At 40.3% G+C, this 17,796-nt stretch overlaps 1 protein-coding gene across 6 annotated transcripts in view; it reads left to right on the forward strand.

Annotated features, from left to right (window-relative positions):
• SPAG9 (sperm associated antigen 9) overlaps positions 1-17,203 on the forward strand; it is a gene marked incomplete at its 5' end in the record, with an annotated part of 139,796 nt that extends 122,593 nt beyond the window's left edge. For 2 of the 6 annotated variants that reach the window (XM_080826253.1, XM_080826255.1), the window contains 6 exons: positions 279-450; positions 2,319-2,432; positions 4,093-4,131; positions 5,086-5,262; positions 7,881-8,030; positions 13,602-17,203. In XM_080826253.1, the coding sequence (XP_080682379.1) occupies positions 279-450; positions 2,319-2,432; positions 4,093-4,131; positions 5,086-5,262; positions 7,881-8,030; positions 13,602-13,717 (768 nt within the window). In that variant the 3' untranslated portion in view covers positions 13,718-17,203. The remainder of the gene's footprint in view (positions 1-278; positions 451-2,318; positions 2,433-4,092; positions 4,132-5,085; positions 5,263-7,880; positions 8,031-13,601) is intronic. The other 4 variants (XM_080826256.1, XM_080826258.1, XM_080826257.1 and 1 more) reach the window with 3 other exon arrangements.
• Between the last annotated feature and the right edge of the window lie 593 nt (positions 17,204-17,796).

Below are 17,796 nucleotides of genomic sequence, written 5' to 3' on the forward strand. Positions count from 1 at the left end.
GAACACTGTTACAGAGTCTGGATATGCCAGTGTTACTTTGGTAAGTTGATATCCTACACAGTGTGCAAGTCTAGCATCCTGAAGCTGTTTGTTCTGCGTTTTGTTCTGCAGTCTGGGATAAAAGCATTTGTGTATGTCAGAGTCATCTTATTTAGTAAATAGTATTTACGTGCCTCTTCTAATACGTGGTCTGCCAGATTGCTGTGCAAATTAGCACAGTTTTTAAACATGAACTCCTGTTTAATAAAAATAACATTTGATCGAACAATCTTTCCTAGAAATCGTTTGACGCGCACCCCAGGAAGGAGAGCCAGGTGCGGCAGCTTGCTTGGGTGGGTGACGGTGTGTGGGTCTCCATTCGTTTGGATTCCACACTTCGTCTCTATCATGCACACACTTACCAACACCTACAGGATGTGGACATTGAGCCTTATGTAAGCAAAATGTTAGGTAAGCTTCCAAAGCATTCTATGTCGGTTGAAGAAAAAGGTTTATTTTTATATGGTCTCAAATGCTAGGTAGAACGAATGAATAAGTTGCCTCAGGACTGGTGAGCTCTTATCACTCAAAGTGTCAGGCAGATGCTCCATGTACCCTGTGGCTCTTGACAGAAATTTGGGATCATTTTTGACTCCTCTCTTATTCCGCACACCTAATCCATCACTGGGAGCTGTCAAGTCTGTCTCCAAAAATATCCTAAATCAGTTACTTCTTTATCTCTACCATTATCCCTGTAGTCCAGGCCACCATCCTTACCCCGCTAGATAACCGTGAAGCTCAGTCTCTGTGTTTCCACTGCAGTCTGTTCGCTGCATAGTAACCAGTGTGCCAATACCACTGCGACATACTTACGTAACACCAGCCACTTTTAGAATATTCCTACCTTAGGTGAGGTGACATTTTGTGACAACACCAGAAGAACTGGTCCAGGGGCCTGGACCACTCTCCTCACTCACTCTGGTCTGCTCACACTGACCTGAGCTCACCAGGTTCCGTCCCATTTCAGGCTCCTCATATGTGTTATATCCTCTGCCAGAGAAGTTCTTCTTGGTCCCTTTTTACTTGGTTTTCAGGCTGAAACTTATATGTCACCTGGAGAACAGACCTTGCCTGATTTCCCAATTTGATAAAGGTCCTCTCGTACTTTCTCTTCATGGGCTTATTATTGTGGTTACATCAATAATATTTGATTCTAGTGTGTTGTCTTTCTTGCCCCAAAGACCAGAAGACCCACAAAGAGCAGGAACCATCTCTGGCTTGTTCAATCCTATATCCTTAGTCCCTAATCTAGCGCTCTGAGTATCAGGAATGTCATAAATGCAAACTAATTTTAGGAATATACTTTTCTTTAAAGATTTTATTTATTTTAGAGAGAGAGAGCATGCGCAAGTGGGGAGGGGTTAGATGAGGAGGGAGAAAGAGAAAGAATCTAATGCAGACTCTACACTGAGCACAAAACCCAGTGGGGGGCTCGATCCCAGGACTGCAAGATCATGACCTCAGATGAAACCAGGAGTCCAGCACTTAACCAACTGAGCCACCCAGGCCCCCCAATTTCAGGAGTATATTTTGACCATAGGTTAAAGATCTCTAGCTTAGACTGAATGGTAGTAAAGGCTTCTAACACTGTTTGTGATCATATTCTCAGTTCTTATAAGTAGAACTTGTGAGTAACTAAATGTTATTTGTCTTAAACGTATGATTATCTGTTTAAGATTTTTTCTTTCAAGTCTCAGAAAATAAAATCAGTTGTAAAAATTCCTTTCAAATAAAAAAGTGCATCTGTTCTCCCTAAATTACATGCCTGTGATACCCTAAAATTTCAAAACTGCTCTAGAATCAAAATGTGTAAATACAGAAAGAGTGTAAGTTCTGTTAAAGATTGTTTTTATCTATGCAAATAAATTTACGGCAAAGTAGAACTCTTACAGCTTATAAAAACAAAGGGCCTTGGGTTTTCCAATCTGGCAAACTCTGTTTTTGTTATTTTTTGTTTTGTTTTGGGTTTGGTTTGGTTTGGTTTGGCAGCTCCTTAATTAAATCTTGTGTCATACCTCTTGATTAACAGTATTTTCTTTCTGAATGATAATGTAATGTCGGCCACTTGTAGAATTTTCTTTTTCCATTAACAGTGAGTTATCAGACAGGTGATAAAGCCCAATGAAAGTTTGCTTTGATGTGCACCTTCAGGAAACATCCAGCTAGCTCTGGTCATATTTCTTCTGTCTTGTATTAATCTAGCTATTCTAAGGGATTTGGAGCTTAAGACATCATCTGTTCTAGTTTCTCAATAAAAATTTTTCCCACCCACTGTACAGGTACTGGAAAACTGGGCTTCTCTTTTGTGAGGATCACAGCTCTTATGGTGTCTTGCAATCGTTTGTGGGTGGGGACAGGAAACGGTGTCATCATCTCCATCCCACTGACAGAAAGTAAGTATATTTTTAGCTGACTGTCACAGTGCAGACAGAAGAGTTGCAGGGTGTAGTTGTGTCCAGAATTCAGGCAAAGGGAATGATTTTGGTATTGGCAAATCTGTGGTAATTCAGGAAATCAAGCTAATGACAAAGACCTAACTGTTGTTCCTTCATTACTTCTACAAAATGTATACATTGTAGTGAATTAATACTGTCTGTCGGGACCAACCTTTATAACTAAAAATGTTCCATTGTGAGAGACTTTTCTTCATAATTCGGGGATCACAGTCCTATTTCATTATTTAAATAAAGGCTGAAGTCTGGCTTTCTTAAGGGTTAGTACATCAGTGTCCAGAAACAGGGCCTAGAATCATTCTGGTTCTTCACATCCAGACAGTTACTATAGGATATCCTATATCCTATATCCTATAGGATATAGGATATCCTATAGTAACTATAGGATATAGTTACTATAGGATAGTAGTTACTATCCTATAGTAGGATAGGATCCTACTATAGGATAGTAACTATCCTATAGTTACTATAGGATATCCTATATCCTATATAGGATATCCTATATCCTATATAGGATATAGGATATCCTATATAGGATATAGGCAGTTACTATAGGATATCCCACTTGGCTTATTTGAGGTTTTGAAAATGTGGGAAAAGTCTCTTAGGTTAGCAAGTGCTTGTGATGCTGGAGACAAGCCATCTCTCCTGTATATGAAAAGGATGTGAACAAAATGTACATTGTATGTTTTTTACATTATGTTTCATTATTGTTATTTTTGTGAACAAAGTGTACATTGTATGTTTTTCATGTTATGTTCCATTACATTGATTATTCATCAAATAAGCATTTTTGTGTTACAGAATTCATGGGCCGGGAATGGTTTGAAAACAAGTGCCATAAATCCAGAAAATAAGTTGATAATTAGATAAAATAATTCTGAGGAATTGCCCTGTCTTTCTTCAGGGAGAAGGGGAGATACTTGGAAGGTGGTCTGTCTGGAGCCTTTGAAGAACCCAAGTTCTTAATCCCAGCTTTCTTTTGTGCAATTACTTTTAAATTTGCATGAGTTCATCTCCCTTCTTTATAAAAGAGAATTCCATTTTAGCATAGCTATTTGAACCCGATTTCTTTTTTTTTATTTTTATTTTTTTAAAGATTTTATTTATTCATTTGACAGACAGAGATCACAAGTAGGCGGAGAGGAAGAGAAGCAGGTTCCCTGCTGAGCAGAGAGCCCAACATGTGGCTCGATCCCAGGACCCTGAGATCATGACCTGAGCCGAAGGCAGAGGCCTTAACCCACTGAGCCACCCAGGCGCCCCTGAACCCGATTTCTTAAAGAAAAGGGGGAAATATTTGCATTTAGGAAATGCTCCCTGTTAAGTTCTTATTCTCTGAAATCGCTTTATAATTAAGAAAAGCAAAATCACAGTGAATCAAATAGTCCTTTTTGAGCAGAAATGGTCTACAGAAGCTTTGGTAAGAACTTTCCGTGTTACTTGGTATCACACCAAGTTGGATTCTGTTACTGTAGTGAGGAGCTTAGAGCGCCAGGCTAGCAGATAGAAGAGAAGCCGAGAGAGTGGAGGCTCATGGTAGTGCTTATCCCCCCTGCCATGCACCTCTCCATGTCCCTTTCCTCCTCTCTCACTGTAGCCGTAATCCTCCACCAGGGACGCTTACTGGGGCTGAGGGGTAAGTGCAGATCCTGAACCCAGCTCTTCTTCCTGGCTTCTCATGGCCACCGGGAGGCTATCCTCCGGCTCTAGATGCCCTCTTGAATGTTCCTCAGTGCCATCCTCTCACAATCACTGCATCGCAGCAGGCATTCTCTGTTGGTTTTATTTTTTAACGTTTGTTCCACGGCCACCAAACTACTGCTCAGCAGCTTCGTGTATTTATCATCTTTCGTTGCAGCTGAACTTTCTTCCAGACTTTGTTTTCCTTCCAGTAAAAACACAACGCATCTCTTAAAACTGTCATTAATCTCCATTGTTTACTCTTATTACCAACCATGTTTCTTTCATTCACTTACTGGCCCATGGAATGGGGATGTTTTGTGAGTCTGGTTGTTCTACAGTAATGCAGCAAGCCCTCAGTCCGGTGTAGATAAAAGCTACTCTGTTGGAGTGGCTGCATCCTCTGAAACACAGCTTCTTACCACCCGCTCAAGGGAGATATTCTTACCACAGGAGAGAAAAATCAGAAGATAAAACTATGAAATTTTTATTTAATAATATACCCATTTACTTTAAACTGTATAACTGGTTAGTTTTCTAAAATGGGGATTTAAAAAATAAATAAAAATAAAGCAGAGGGGAAAAAAAAGCAGACATACCTAAGATTCAAACCTGGTTTTTTAAAACTAAGTTTGTTTTTGTTTTAATTAACAGATGTGTTTAAAAAGTAAGTGTAGTTATTGCTAGACTGGCAAAATCCCCTGCTCCATTTACTGAGGTACTTAAAAATAACTAGCATGCTATGTTACCTTTTTTTTTCCCAGCTTTGTCTTGAGTTGGCATTGCTGCCATTGTTTTTACCTCAACTGGCTGTAGCTTTTAGATACTATCATAAGGATTAACCAGTAACATCCTACGTCATTGCTGCTTCCAGCGGGAAAATGTTTGGTGTTTGGTTTTTCTGTTGCAGCGAATAAAACCTCAGGAGCACCAGGAAATCGTCCTGGCAGTGTAATCCGCGTGTATGGTGATGAAAATAGTGATAAAGTGACTCCGGGGACGTTTATACCCTATTGTTCAATGGCACATGCACAGCTTTGCTTCCATGGGCACCGGGATGCTGTGAAATTCTTTGTGGCAGTCCCAGGTGAGTTAGATTATTCTGTCAAGAGGTTGCATATAACTGTCTCTCCTCTATCCCTTGGTTCCACTACCTAGTCTAATGCTAAGAACTGGCGTTACAAATAATTCCAATATAATATATGAAAAGTTATGACGGAGGCATAGATAAAGCACTGTAGGGATATTTGAATGAAATTGTTTTGGAATCTCTCCTCTCTCCCCGAAAACAAACTTGTCGATTTTTATTTAAGAGACTTGCTCGCTTTTGAAAGCGGCGGTACTATTTTGTCACCACAGAATATCAGAAACGATCATGGCCTAATAAAGGAGATGGCTAGACAGAAGCCCCTGTTATCAAGGTCATATACAGGAAGAGAAGGAGACCGTGATCCGGTGCTTTTCTCAATGTTGTGGCAAAGGGCAGCAGACTAGGAGTCCCCGCCTCGCCACTTGCCTAGTTATCTTGAGCAGGTCACTTCACTTCTGAGACTCGTCCTCATTTCCTAAGTGGACATGACTAATCTCTGCTTTGCTGACCTCATTTTTGTGAAAATTAATGAAAGTGCTTTGGAACTATATAGCACCATCTAGATGAAAGGTGCTAGTGGTGCTGTCCAGGGAAAAATGTTCTGTCCATTAAGAATACTAAACTGGGGGCGCCTGGGTGGCTCAGTGGGTTAAAGCCTCTGCTTTCGGCTCAGGTCATGATCCCAGGGTCCTGGGATTGAGCCCCACATCGGGCTCTCTGCTCTGTGGAGAGCCTGCTTCCTCCTCTCTCTCCCTGCCTGCCTCTCTTGCCTACTTGTAACCTCTGTCTGTCAAATAAATAAATAAAATCTTAAAAAAAAAAAAAAAGAATACTAAACTGATGTGACTCACTGTGTGCAAGCAGGACCCATGTTTTAAATTCTTTTCCTTCTTGAGACACAAGTTTTGGAGCTCTACAAAGTTCAACGCTGACTTTGCCACACCAGCTGTGTGACATTGGACATGATAGTGTTTCAGTGTGTTAGGGTTCTTCAGAGAAGCAGAACCAATAGGTATAAGAGAGAACAAGTGATTGATTTAATTTAAGGAATTGGCTCATGTGATTCTGGGGGCTCGCAGATCTGAAATCTGCAGGGAGTCGAGCAGGCTGGAGACCCAGGAAAGAGTTGATGTTGCAGCTGGGGTCCAGAGCATTCCTTCTTCCTCAGGGGAGCTTCTTCTCTGAAGGTCTTCAGCTGATTGGATGAGGCCCACCGACATTATGGAGAATCATCTGCTTTACTCATGTCCACTGATTTAAGTGTGAATTATATCTAAAAAACACCTTCACAGCAATATCCTAGACTGGAGTTTGGCCACAGGTCTGTGCACCAGAGCCTAGTCAGGATGGCACATAAACTTAACCGTTGTCTTCGTTTTCCCGAGGGTGTTCCAAAGATGAAATGATTCAATGTGCATAGCTGGCACATGGTACCCTAACCAGTTACTCAGTGTTCTTAACAACATGGTAATAAGCTTCCTGAAATATACACCTTGTATATTTACATAGTCATTTCCTTAGGATAAATTCCTAAAAATGGAATTGCTGATAGCAGTATCTTTTTGCTTTTGTGAAAAAAGAGTCCTAGAATCCCCTTTGAGTCTCCTTTGTATTCCTCTAATCCCAACCTGTTCCCCTTTTCCTCTCCATCTGTTACCACAGTCCTGAAACTGACAAGTATCCTGCCCATGGTTTTATATTTTTACATTTGAACAAATCTATAAACAATGTGTAATCTTTTTTTGTATCTTTGAACTTAGTTATGTTGCGTATATATTCTTCAACTTCTCATTTTTTTAAAAGATTTTATTTATTTATTTGACAGACAGAGATCACAAGTAGGCAGAGAGACAGGTGGAGAGAGAGGAAGGGAAGCAGGCTCCCTGCTGAGCAGAGAGCCCGATGCAGGGCTCAATCCCAGGATCCTGGGATCATGACCTGAGCTGAAGGCGGAGGCTTTAACCCACTGAGCCACCCAGGCGCCCCTCATTTTTTTTTTTTAATTTGTTAGTGTTTATACCTAAAAATCTAGTTCATTTAACTATGCATATTAAAGGTTTTCAAACCATTTCATGCAAGTATTCTACCTTAGAACCTAAATTTAGAATAAATGGCACATTTGCTAGTAATTTTATTTGAATAATTAAATTATAAATAAGATGTAATTTTCTTAAATATGAAAGGAATACCATGGATTCAGAATACATTTAAATATTAATTATGAATATCCAAACTTCTAGGGCTTGCATTGAAGACCCTATCTCTTTTACAAATGCACATGTACCCTTTCCTCTGTCCCTCCGATCAAAAAGATGTAGATTGTAATAGTCTGAAGCAGGCAGCGAAGATCAGCCTGGCCATACACAGATCTCATAATGGGTCTTGCACCCATTCCTGCTTTGGTGCAAAATGGCTCTACTTAGATTTTCAAATTGGGTTCTTAAGACCTTTATAGATATTTTCTGATCATGTAGAGGCTTCTGGCATCCGAAGTACTTTGGTTGTACCAGAATATATTTACCTTTTTGTTCAACTTTCTGAAAATATTCAGAGAAAACGAGTCTTCCCCACCGCAGTCTGATAAGTAACATCCACTTCTGTTCTTGCACAAACAGGTCAAGTTGTCAGCCCACAAACTGGCAGTAGTGGCACAGATCTAACAGGTGACAAGGCAGGGCCATCTACACAGGAGCCCGGCAACCAGACGCCCCTGAAGTCTATGCTCGTCATCAGTGGAGGAGAGGGCTACATTGACTTCCGAATGGGTAAGACATGGATTCTGGGAGCTCAGTCTCCACTGTGTCCTGTAACTTGAATTTTCACTCATAGTAAACAAGAAACTACTCTGATAACGGATTTCTAAGAGGTTTTCTTTCAATCCTTTACTTGCAAAAGAACTTTATAGTTCCCTTTTTCCTTATTTCTTTCATTTTCAGTTTCTTTTCATACCACAATGTATTCGTTTGAAGGAGCATTCGAAAATAGCAGGGTTTGGGGTGCCTGGCTGGCTTAAAAGAGCATGCAGTTCTTGATCTTGGGGTTGTGGGTTCGAGCCACCCACCCCATAGTGGGTGTAGAGATTACTTAAAAAAAAAAAAAGGAATAAATAAAGCAGTATGATGGGGAATTAGTAACTAATAGCATGTAGGGAAGGGGGGTGGTAATCCATTTACTCAGAGATAAAGACTGTCAGAACAGAAGAGGGAGATTTGGAGGGAGAGAGAGGAATTTGATGTTGGTCATCACCTTGATGAAGAACATGGAAGCTGGGAGTTGTCAAGGTGGAAGATGGCCACTGGGCTTTGGGTTATGAAGATTTTATATCTCAGGGCGCCTGGGTGGCTCAGAAGGTTGAGTGTCTGCCTTTGGCTCAGATTATGATCCCAGGATCCTGGGATTGAGTCCTGCATGGGGCTCCCTGCTCAGCGGGGAGTCTGCTTCTCACCGTCCCCCCCAACCCCCGCTCCCCCTGCTGGTGCTCTCTCACTCTCTGTCAAATAAATAAAAATAAAATCTTTAAAAAAAAAAAGATTTTATATCTCAGAAGGGAGGGATTTGGAGACCATTTGTATCCAGTGGTGCTGAAAACCACAAGGGTTGATGAGCTTACCCAAGGAGAGTGTGTAGGGGCTAAAAGAAGAGGTTCTAGGATAGAGAACCCTGTATTATTATTCCATTTAAAAAACCATTAGAGCCTATGGAAGAATCTGAGAAAGAATGGCCAGAGGGGGACCACAAAAGTAGAGACCTGATGTTTGATGTTTGGGAAAGTGTAGTACTTTGTAAACTTTAAGAGACTATGATGTAAATTTACTTGTTTGCTGTAAATAAAGGGATCCTTGGATGTGCCTGAAATCACAATGATTCAGAAAGTTCCTAAACAGAAGGGTTTAGAGAATGTAATGTTGTAGACTGGTGACTTATACTTTATACCTTGTAAGTTCTGTGAGAAAGTAGAATGAAATTTAGGGCCCTGTAAAGGACAGTGGGCCACATAAATTAGTATAAATCAGAATATCTGATGCAAAAGACTTAGACGTTTTTAAGGGGAGGTGTTAATGTGAAGTTTAGGAATTGATTAATTCTGGTGATGTCAGCGGGAATGAAGTTACTTTAAAATATTTTAAATAATTGACTATTGGTGCAGAATTCCTTGATAGAAAGGGACTCCATGTAGCTGGAGTAATTAGGACCACTTTTCCTTGGAGTGCAACACGGCAGTTAGAATCATACTGAGGACTATGTTAATAAAATCTCTGTGATTTTTCCATGTCCACTAGAAATTCCTTCCATTGTGGAGCCTGGTGGAAATAGCATAAAAATTGCTTAACCACGTTTGTCAGTATCTCTAGTTAATCCAGCCTGAAAAGCAGACTTGTCTTAAGGCATAGGTTAATTCTAATATGTATATATGCTTTTTTAAAAAAGTGAATTTGGTCTTTTTTTATTCCATTTCCACTTCCTGTAATAGTTTAACAATGGAAAATTGATCCCAACAATCCCATGTGTTTTAGGTTTTGTTTTGTTTTTAATTCTAGTGCAGTTAACTTCCAGTGTTGTAAAAGTTTCAGGTGTACGGTAGTGACGCAGCACTTCCATATGTCACCCATGCCCCTCACAGCAGGTGTGCTCTTCATCCCCTCCACCTGTTCACCACCAGTCTTCTAGTTCAGTGGTTTAATTAAGTAGGATGTAGAACCCTAGGAAATAGTGATTCTAAACAGCAGAACCTTCAAAACAAAACAATTCAAGTACCAACAACTTTTGATCTCGGCCAACTAATTTGTCATTACCTTTGTAATTTTTTATTTTATTATTTTTTAAGATTTTATTTATTTATTATTTATTTGACAGAGAGAGATCACAAGTAGGCAGAGAGGCAGGCAGAGAGAGAGGGAGAAGCAGGCTCCCTGCTGAGCAGAGAGCCCGGTGTGGGGCTTGATCCCAGGACCCTGGGATAATGACCTGAGCCGAAGGCAGAGGCTTTAATCCACTGAGCCACCCAGGCGCCCCCAGTTTTTTATTTTTTTGAATGATTTTTATTTATTCATTTTGGTGGGGAGGGGCAGAGGGAGAGAGAGAATCTTAAGTAGGCTCCACACCTAGCGTGGAGCCCAATGTGGGGCTGGTCTCACCACCCTGAGATCGTGACCTGAGCTGAAATCAAGAGTCGGACACTTAACTGACTGAGCCACCCAGGCGCCCCTCATTGTAATTTTTTAAAATTTAAAAACCAGGGCACCTGGGTGGCTCAGTTGGTTGAGCGTCTGCCTTCTGCTCGGGTCGTGATCCCACGGTCCTGGGATAGAGCCCTGCATCAGGCTCCCTGCTTGGCGGGGAGTCTGCTTATCCCTTTCCCTCTGCTGCTTCACCTGCTTGTGTAGTTACTCACTGTCTTTCCGTCAAGTAAATAAATTTAAAAAAACCTTTAAAATTTAAAAACATTTTACATTCTTTGATTTTGTCTTGAGTCTTTAAGAGCATATTCTACTGCACAGTTTGACATTGCTGTGAAAGGGCTACAGAGTTAAGGAGAGTTTGGCCTACAGAGAAAAGTACCAACTTTTTTTTTTTAATCAATAGGTTTAATAACTGATTAGATGCAAATGACAATGACAAGAAAATTAATAAGCTAGACAAAGATAGAAGAAAATATGCAGATAAGTTTTACAAATAACTAAATATTAAAATATATAAAGGAAAAACTGAGTAATATTCATATTTTAATATGCCTAAAAAAGAACAAAAAAACAAAGACTATAGAGATTAAGAAAATACGATCAGGAAAACCTAAAAGCTAAGTGACTACACACAAACAACATCTAAAACTGCTGAATTCATTTTGTAAAGAATTCTTGTCACAAAGCAGGTCTCAATAAATGTTGGAGAATTACAGAGTAGATACTCTTTTCACAGGGAAATTAATCTCTAATCATATATTTTTTAGGGTATATTCATTTTTTTTAAATTAACATCTAATGTATTATTTGTGTCAGGGCTACAGGTCAGTGATTCATCAGCTTTATAGAACACCCAGTGCTCATTACAACACATTCCGTCCCCAGTGTCCATCGCTCAGTTACCCCATCCCCCCGCCCCCCTCCACTCTAACAACCCTCTGTTTGTTTCCTAAGATTATGGGTCTCTTATGGTTTGTCTCCCTCTCTGGTTTCGTCTTATTTCATTTTTTCCTCTCTTCCCCTATGATCCTCTGTCTTGTTTCTTAAATTCCACATATCGTTGAGATAATACGGTAATTGTCTTTTTCCAATTGACTTATCTCGCTTATTAGCATAATACCCTCTAGTTCCATCCACATTGTTGCAAATGGCAAGATTTCTTTCTTGCTTGTGTGTTTTTGGCGGCTGAGTAGTATTCCATTGTGTATATGTATATATATACCACATCTTCTCTGTCCATTCATTTGTCAATGGATGTCAGTGGGCTCTTTCCGTAGTTTGGCTATTGTGGACATCGCTGCTATGAACATTCGGGTGCACATGCCCCTTCGGATCACTACATTTGTATCTTTGGGGTAAATACCCAGTAGTGCACTTGCTGGGTCGTAGGGTAGCTCTGTTTTCAGCTTTTTGAGGAACCTCCATGCTGTTTTCCAGAGTGGCTGCCCAGTTTGCATTCCCACCAACAGTGTAGGAGGGTTCCCCTCTCTCCGCATCCTCACCAACATCTGTCGTTTGCTGACTTGTTAATTTTAGCCATTCTGACTGGTGTGAGGTAGTATCTCATTGTGGTTTTGATTTGTATTTCCCTGATGCCAAGTGATGTTGAGTACTCTTTCATGTGTCTGTTGAAAAGTGCCAACTTTCAAGTTTTTTTCTCTGCCACTGTTTCTAGTTGACATTACCAATGTTGTCTTTTGCCCAGCTGAAATTCAGGTGAGACACACGGCAAAACTAGCAGATCAGCAGGGTATCTTTGCCCCTTGGTGTATATGTGTGTTTTTATGTGTATATAAGTATGTAGGATTTTTTTTTTAAGATTTTATTTATTTATTTGACAGGAGAGACCACAAGAAAGGGAACACAGACAAGGGGAGTGGGAGAGGGAGAAGCAGGCTTCCCGCCAAGCAGGGAGTCCAATGCAGGGCTCGATCCCAGGATCCTGGGATCATGACCTGAGCTGAAGGCAGACACCCAACAACTGAGCCATAGGCGCCCCAATATGTAGGATTCTGCTGAAGAATCCGTCCCATGAGGCCAGTTGTCACTGAGTTCTGTCAGAATAACCCTGTTCTGCATCACAAAACCAGGGATGCACCTTGTAGAGAGGAGTGTGGTTTGCTTTCACTGGGCCTTGGAGAGCAGTATGTTTGACCTCATTTATCCAGTTGACTCAACTATTTCTAGAAGAACCTGTAGCCTGTCTATGGTTTTGGCCTCATTTCTTCATCTCCACCATACACCATTAATTCATAATCTGTCCTAATCTTGAAAGTCATGGGAAGAAAAAACTTAGTACAGGGAGACCTGGCTGGCTTAGTCAGTGGAGCATGTGACTTTTGATCTCGGGTGGCGAGCTTGAGTGCCACCTTGTGTGAGATTACTTAAAAATAAAATCTTGGGGCGCCTAGGTAGCTCAGTGGGTTAAGTCTCTGCCTTCATCTTAGGTCATGATCTCGGGGTCCTGGGATCAAGCCCGGCATCAGGCTCTCTGCTCAGCAGGGAGCCTGCTTCCCCGCCAACGCCGCCTGCTTCTCTGTCTACTTGTGATTTCTGTCTGTCAAATAAATAAATAAAATCTAAAAAAAAAAAATCTTAAAAAACAAAAAACTCAGTATATTGAGTGATAAATCTGCCATCTCCTTGCGCTGGAGGGAGTCAGTTTCTATTTCCACTTGCCTCTGTGGGTTATCTCTGATTGGAGAGCATTACTGTCACTGACAACAATCATGAGTTGTTTGGGTTTAGCTAGTTTGTGGGTGCATGGGCTCTGTCTCCACACTTCCACGTTTATAGGCCTATCTAGTCTCACTTCTCAGTTTGACATAAATGTCCATTTGGAAGAACATGGGGTTGGACAGCTTTGCGTTCTTCATTTTTCATTACTGTTAACCTCAGTATGCAGACCGGGATAAGTTTCTAATGTAGTACAGTAAGCTTGCTTTTATAAATGTAATCTGAAAAATAAATTAACCCTTTCAGAAGTTGGGCAAGTGAAGGTTCTGACTCCTGGCATTTCTTGGACCGTGTTCTCTGCGGTGGGCATCGGCCAAGCTTTGTGTGTCCTGTTTGCAGACTAACCATGAGCCTTACACCTGCTGTCGGCCTGCGTACTCCATGCTCAGCCTAACTTGAGTTCCTGTTATCATCCCCCAGGTGATGAAGGTGGAGAATCAGAACTTCTTGGAGAGGATCTTCCACTTGAACCTTCTGTCGCCAAAGCGGAAAGGAGTCACCTGATCGTGTGGCAAGTGATGTACGGCAGTGAGTGAGCACGTCGGAAACAGGTGGAGACGGGGCAGCTGTCTCTTCTGCATGGTTTCGTTTCCCTTTGTCCCTTTATTTAATGCTCTCTTTGTGAAAGAAGTTTCACCACATACTGTGTGAGCATTTTCCCCTGTTAACTTTACATTACAGAGCCTGTCCTACCGTAGCAATGCGGGAGCGAGCTGTATCGCTGCACCACTGTTCTAGGCAACTGCAGCGCGTTAGGAACAAATCAAAGAATGTTTCCTCGCGGCCAGCTTGTGACTTATAGAGAGCAATCCAGTGTGGTTCACTCTGCCACGGTTCACGTCACTCACTTTGTTTGATGGGGTCACTTTTTAGCTGTCACTAATAATGGAATTAATGGGAACACTTGATAAGTGAAATTGTACCGTTAAGTACAATACTAAAGTTTTCCCCAATGTATCATAAAATTGACACAAACTAGGATCAGGTGGATTATCAGGATTTCTCTAAATGTCCCAGGGGGCTAAAAGCTAACTGTAAATTACTTTCACTTTCAAATCTGACAAATCTTGTTTATATGGTATATAAAACCTTGTTTTCATCAGATTTGGGGGGGGTTTATATTAAAGAAATTAAGACTACACTATTTAAATAAAAGTTTCCTGTTTCTGACTTATTAGAGCTCTAATGTTTATGAGGCCCGCTCTCTGAATATTCTGATTATTATTTTTTGAGACTAGTCTCACTCATTTTCATACTGACATGTCTGAAACGTTTATTATTTATAAGGTTCAGAAGATCGCTTCAACAATGGGAGGATTTTTTTTTTTTTTTTTTAAAGGAAATTGTGTTTTGGGTTCCTCTATCACCATCCTGTGAATGGTGGTGGTTGGTTGACTTTCTTTTCCCATGTAAAAATTCACCTGTTGACCATTTGTTCTCGTACTGGTCTTATCAGTGAGTTAGAACAAAGCTGCAGTGGTGATAGAGTGGCCTATGAACCGAATAAGGGATTCGGTGAGAAACAGTATTTTCTCTTGTTCTGTGTAAAACTACAGAACAGTGAGCACTTGATATTTTGTATGTAAATGCCACCTTTAAGCTCTTGTGCTCTTTTGAGATTAAAATGCCATCTTCAAAGAGGAGAACTACGAAGGGAAAGAAGACAAAGCCAAGATACCAGAGTAAAAGCTGACATGTTCATCTTCTTGCACGGATCCCGCTTAAAAAACCAAGTCTGGGTTTAACTGATTTTCTTGTTTCGTAAGTTTTTCAAAAACCATTATGCTGCAGTTTTTCCCTCTCCAGCTTCTTGAAAATGTGTGATTTACCATTTCTTGAAGCAAAACTGAATATAAATTTAAGTGTTATTTTTAAAATCTAAGCCTGTTGAAGAAAGGCCCCCAGTTTTCAGAACGATGTCTTGAAGGAAAAGTAAGCAAACACAGGCCTGAGACTGTGTACGTGTTCTTACGTGCCAGGAATTTGTTCTTTCTGAATGTCATGCAGACTTAGTTATAAAAAGTATGCCACTGTCCTTCAAGCATCTACAGAGTCAGCTAGATCATACGTGGGATTTAATGAGCTGGAGGAGGCCTTTGGATCCGTTTGGCCACATGTGTCTCTAAGCACATCGTGTACTCAGTAAAGTTGTGGCCACTTTAGATGGCCTGAAGGAAAAACTCCTTTGGTGAAAGCTGTACTAAAAGGATAATTTTTTGCTTGAGCTACTCAGTCACTTTTTTTCAAGGCATCAAAACTTGGGCCACTTATCCATGGCTTAGAAGCTATGTTTTTAATTTAAATCTGAGCCATTTTTGGCAATACCTGAAAACAAACAAACAAAAAACACATTGTTAAACATTTTCGGGGAATGTTGTATAAATTCACAAAAAGGAGACACCAAAGTGCTTGGGAATATTAGTCCCAAGAAGTAAGCATCCCAGAGTCAGACCCCATTTGCTCTTTAGTCTCTTACCATGTTTGTATGACCAAATGTAATTTGGGAAATGAGGAGTTAAAGATGAAAGATGCAGACATGATAAAATGGTTCAGGTTGGTCTTTTTTAACTTATTGGCTTTAACATAAGGAATATAGGGGTGCAGCTATTTCATTTAAAGCAGTCAGATTATCTGTCGCCCTGTTAATTCAGGGACTAGAGAGAGTACAAAAATTACTGTATGAGTTATTTTAAGGGCTTGTCCTTATATTTTTAATTTCATTAAAATATTTTCTGCAGATTGCTTTTCTTCCCCCTTTTCCCCAGTAATAGGCTTATATTCTTGTAACGTTCACTTTGGTCAGGGTGGTAACATTCACTTCAATAACCAAAATGTAAGCTTCTTGAAAGCAGCAAAGTGGTTGGTGTAAACTGCTTGTACCTACCAACTCAAGGACAGAGAAGAGTCTCGAATCCCTTGGGTTGGTCTCTCCATGTAAAAAAATATAGAATGCCCCTGGTTGGAAGAAATAAGGGATACCTGAGAACGTTCTTGTTTTGTTATGCTTGGGTTATGTATGAGGTCGACCCATGTGAGATTGCCGATGCGCAACCGTTGCCGATGTCCAAAAATGTCAGTTTCCTGTACACCAACCTAACACTCACTATGAAATGCAGGTTGAAATCCCCGTGAGGCAGCGGGAGAATATTCTTGAAGAACACCGTTTTGAGAGTGTTTTTCTCCAACCTGTGTGGATCTGAATTTTTTAAATAGGAACGAAATATCTTAGTAGATGCAGCTTGTTGAGAGTGTAAAACATTTTGAGCACAAACTATGCAGCACATAACTTTTCAAATTAAGTGTGTTTGCATAGAGAAGATTAAAATACATTCTCTCAGTTGCTGTATTGTTCATTTCTTGTAAAGGTCTAACTACATTTGAGAATAGACCCTTTAACATAGGCTGCCTTAGTAACGAAACAAAGCAAAACAGTTGTCTCATAATATTAACTGTCCTAAAGAATGTGCGTCTTTCTTGCAAATGCTGTGGAACTGAATATTTATTTCCTTGTGAGTATTATGATCGTTACCAAAGGACTCAAGCAGATTTAGGGCTCTTCTTAATTGATCATGTTGAGAAAGGGACTCATTTGGCCCCAGTTTATAACATGGGAAGAGCGGAGAAGAGAGAATTAAATGTGGAAATCATAAATGCTTTTCTAACAGGGTTATGCTATTTTGTAACACTAAATGTCTTTTTCTTTCTCTTAAAAAATTAAGTTTTTATTATTAATTTTGTCGTACATTTCTCAATATATTTGAATATATTTTAACCATTTATGTTCTGAATTTGTTTTTTGTCCTAGACATTTTATCCAGGCTTTTCCTGGCCTCTATAATCTGAAAAATGGGTTCTAGAATGTCCCACTTGTTGTCTCTTAGAGGCTGAGGCTTCATTTCTATGAGCAGAAAGCTCAATTAGCAATGTAGTTATTTCAGTATTTATTTCTATTATGGAACCCCTTGGGTTCGGAATGTAACTTTGTACATGAAAAATATATATAAATATGTATATGAAACATGTATGAGGCCCAGTGTATTTTGTTTTGGTTTTGCCTTTCCTAGGGGCCTGAACTTGGTTTTTGTTCAACAGTCTATTAATCTGCCCCCATCAAACACGGCAGGCATTTCTGAGGGAAAGGACGGTCGCCATTTGGCACTGGTTGAAGGTGAGCAGTGGGGAATACATGAAGAACATGTCTGCCCGGTTCACATGTTCAAATGAGATATGAGTAATAGACAATAGGGCTTTCTAGAAATGTGGGCGTGCTGAGTAACAACCCACATATGATACAGGGCATACCGGTTGCCAGGCTGACTCAGTAATGAGAGGCAGGCCGTAATGTAGATGTTAATAATATAGTGTGTTTATTTGTGATCTGTTTGATTGGGAGAGACTCTGGAAGGAAGGATGATTATAGAACTCATCCTGTGGTAGCACAGTGTGAGTCCATATTCAGTGCAGTGGTATTTAGTCCAATCCAGTATATTTTGTTTACAGGAAACATGGGGCTCTGACATGACAGTAAAAGTAGCCCTGATCAACATATTAATAGGGTAGTTCACTTGATGAAGGCACAGCCGTCCGTCCAGTGGAGGTCAGATGCTCTGGAGTG

The sequence above is a fragment of the Martes martes genome (genome assembly GCF_963455335.1).
Source record: "Martes martes genome assembly, chromosome: 16".
In the NCBI taxonomy this organism is placed as follows: domain Eukaryota; kingdom Metazoa; phylum Chordata; class Mammalia; order Carnivora; family Mustelidae; genus Martes; species Martes martes.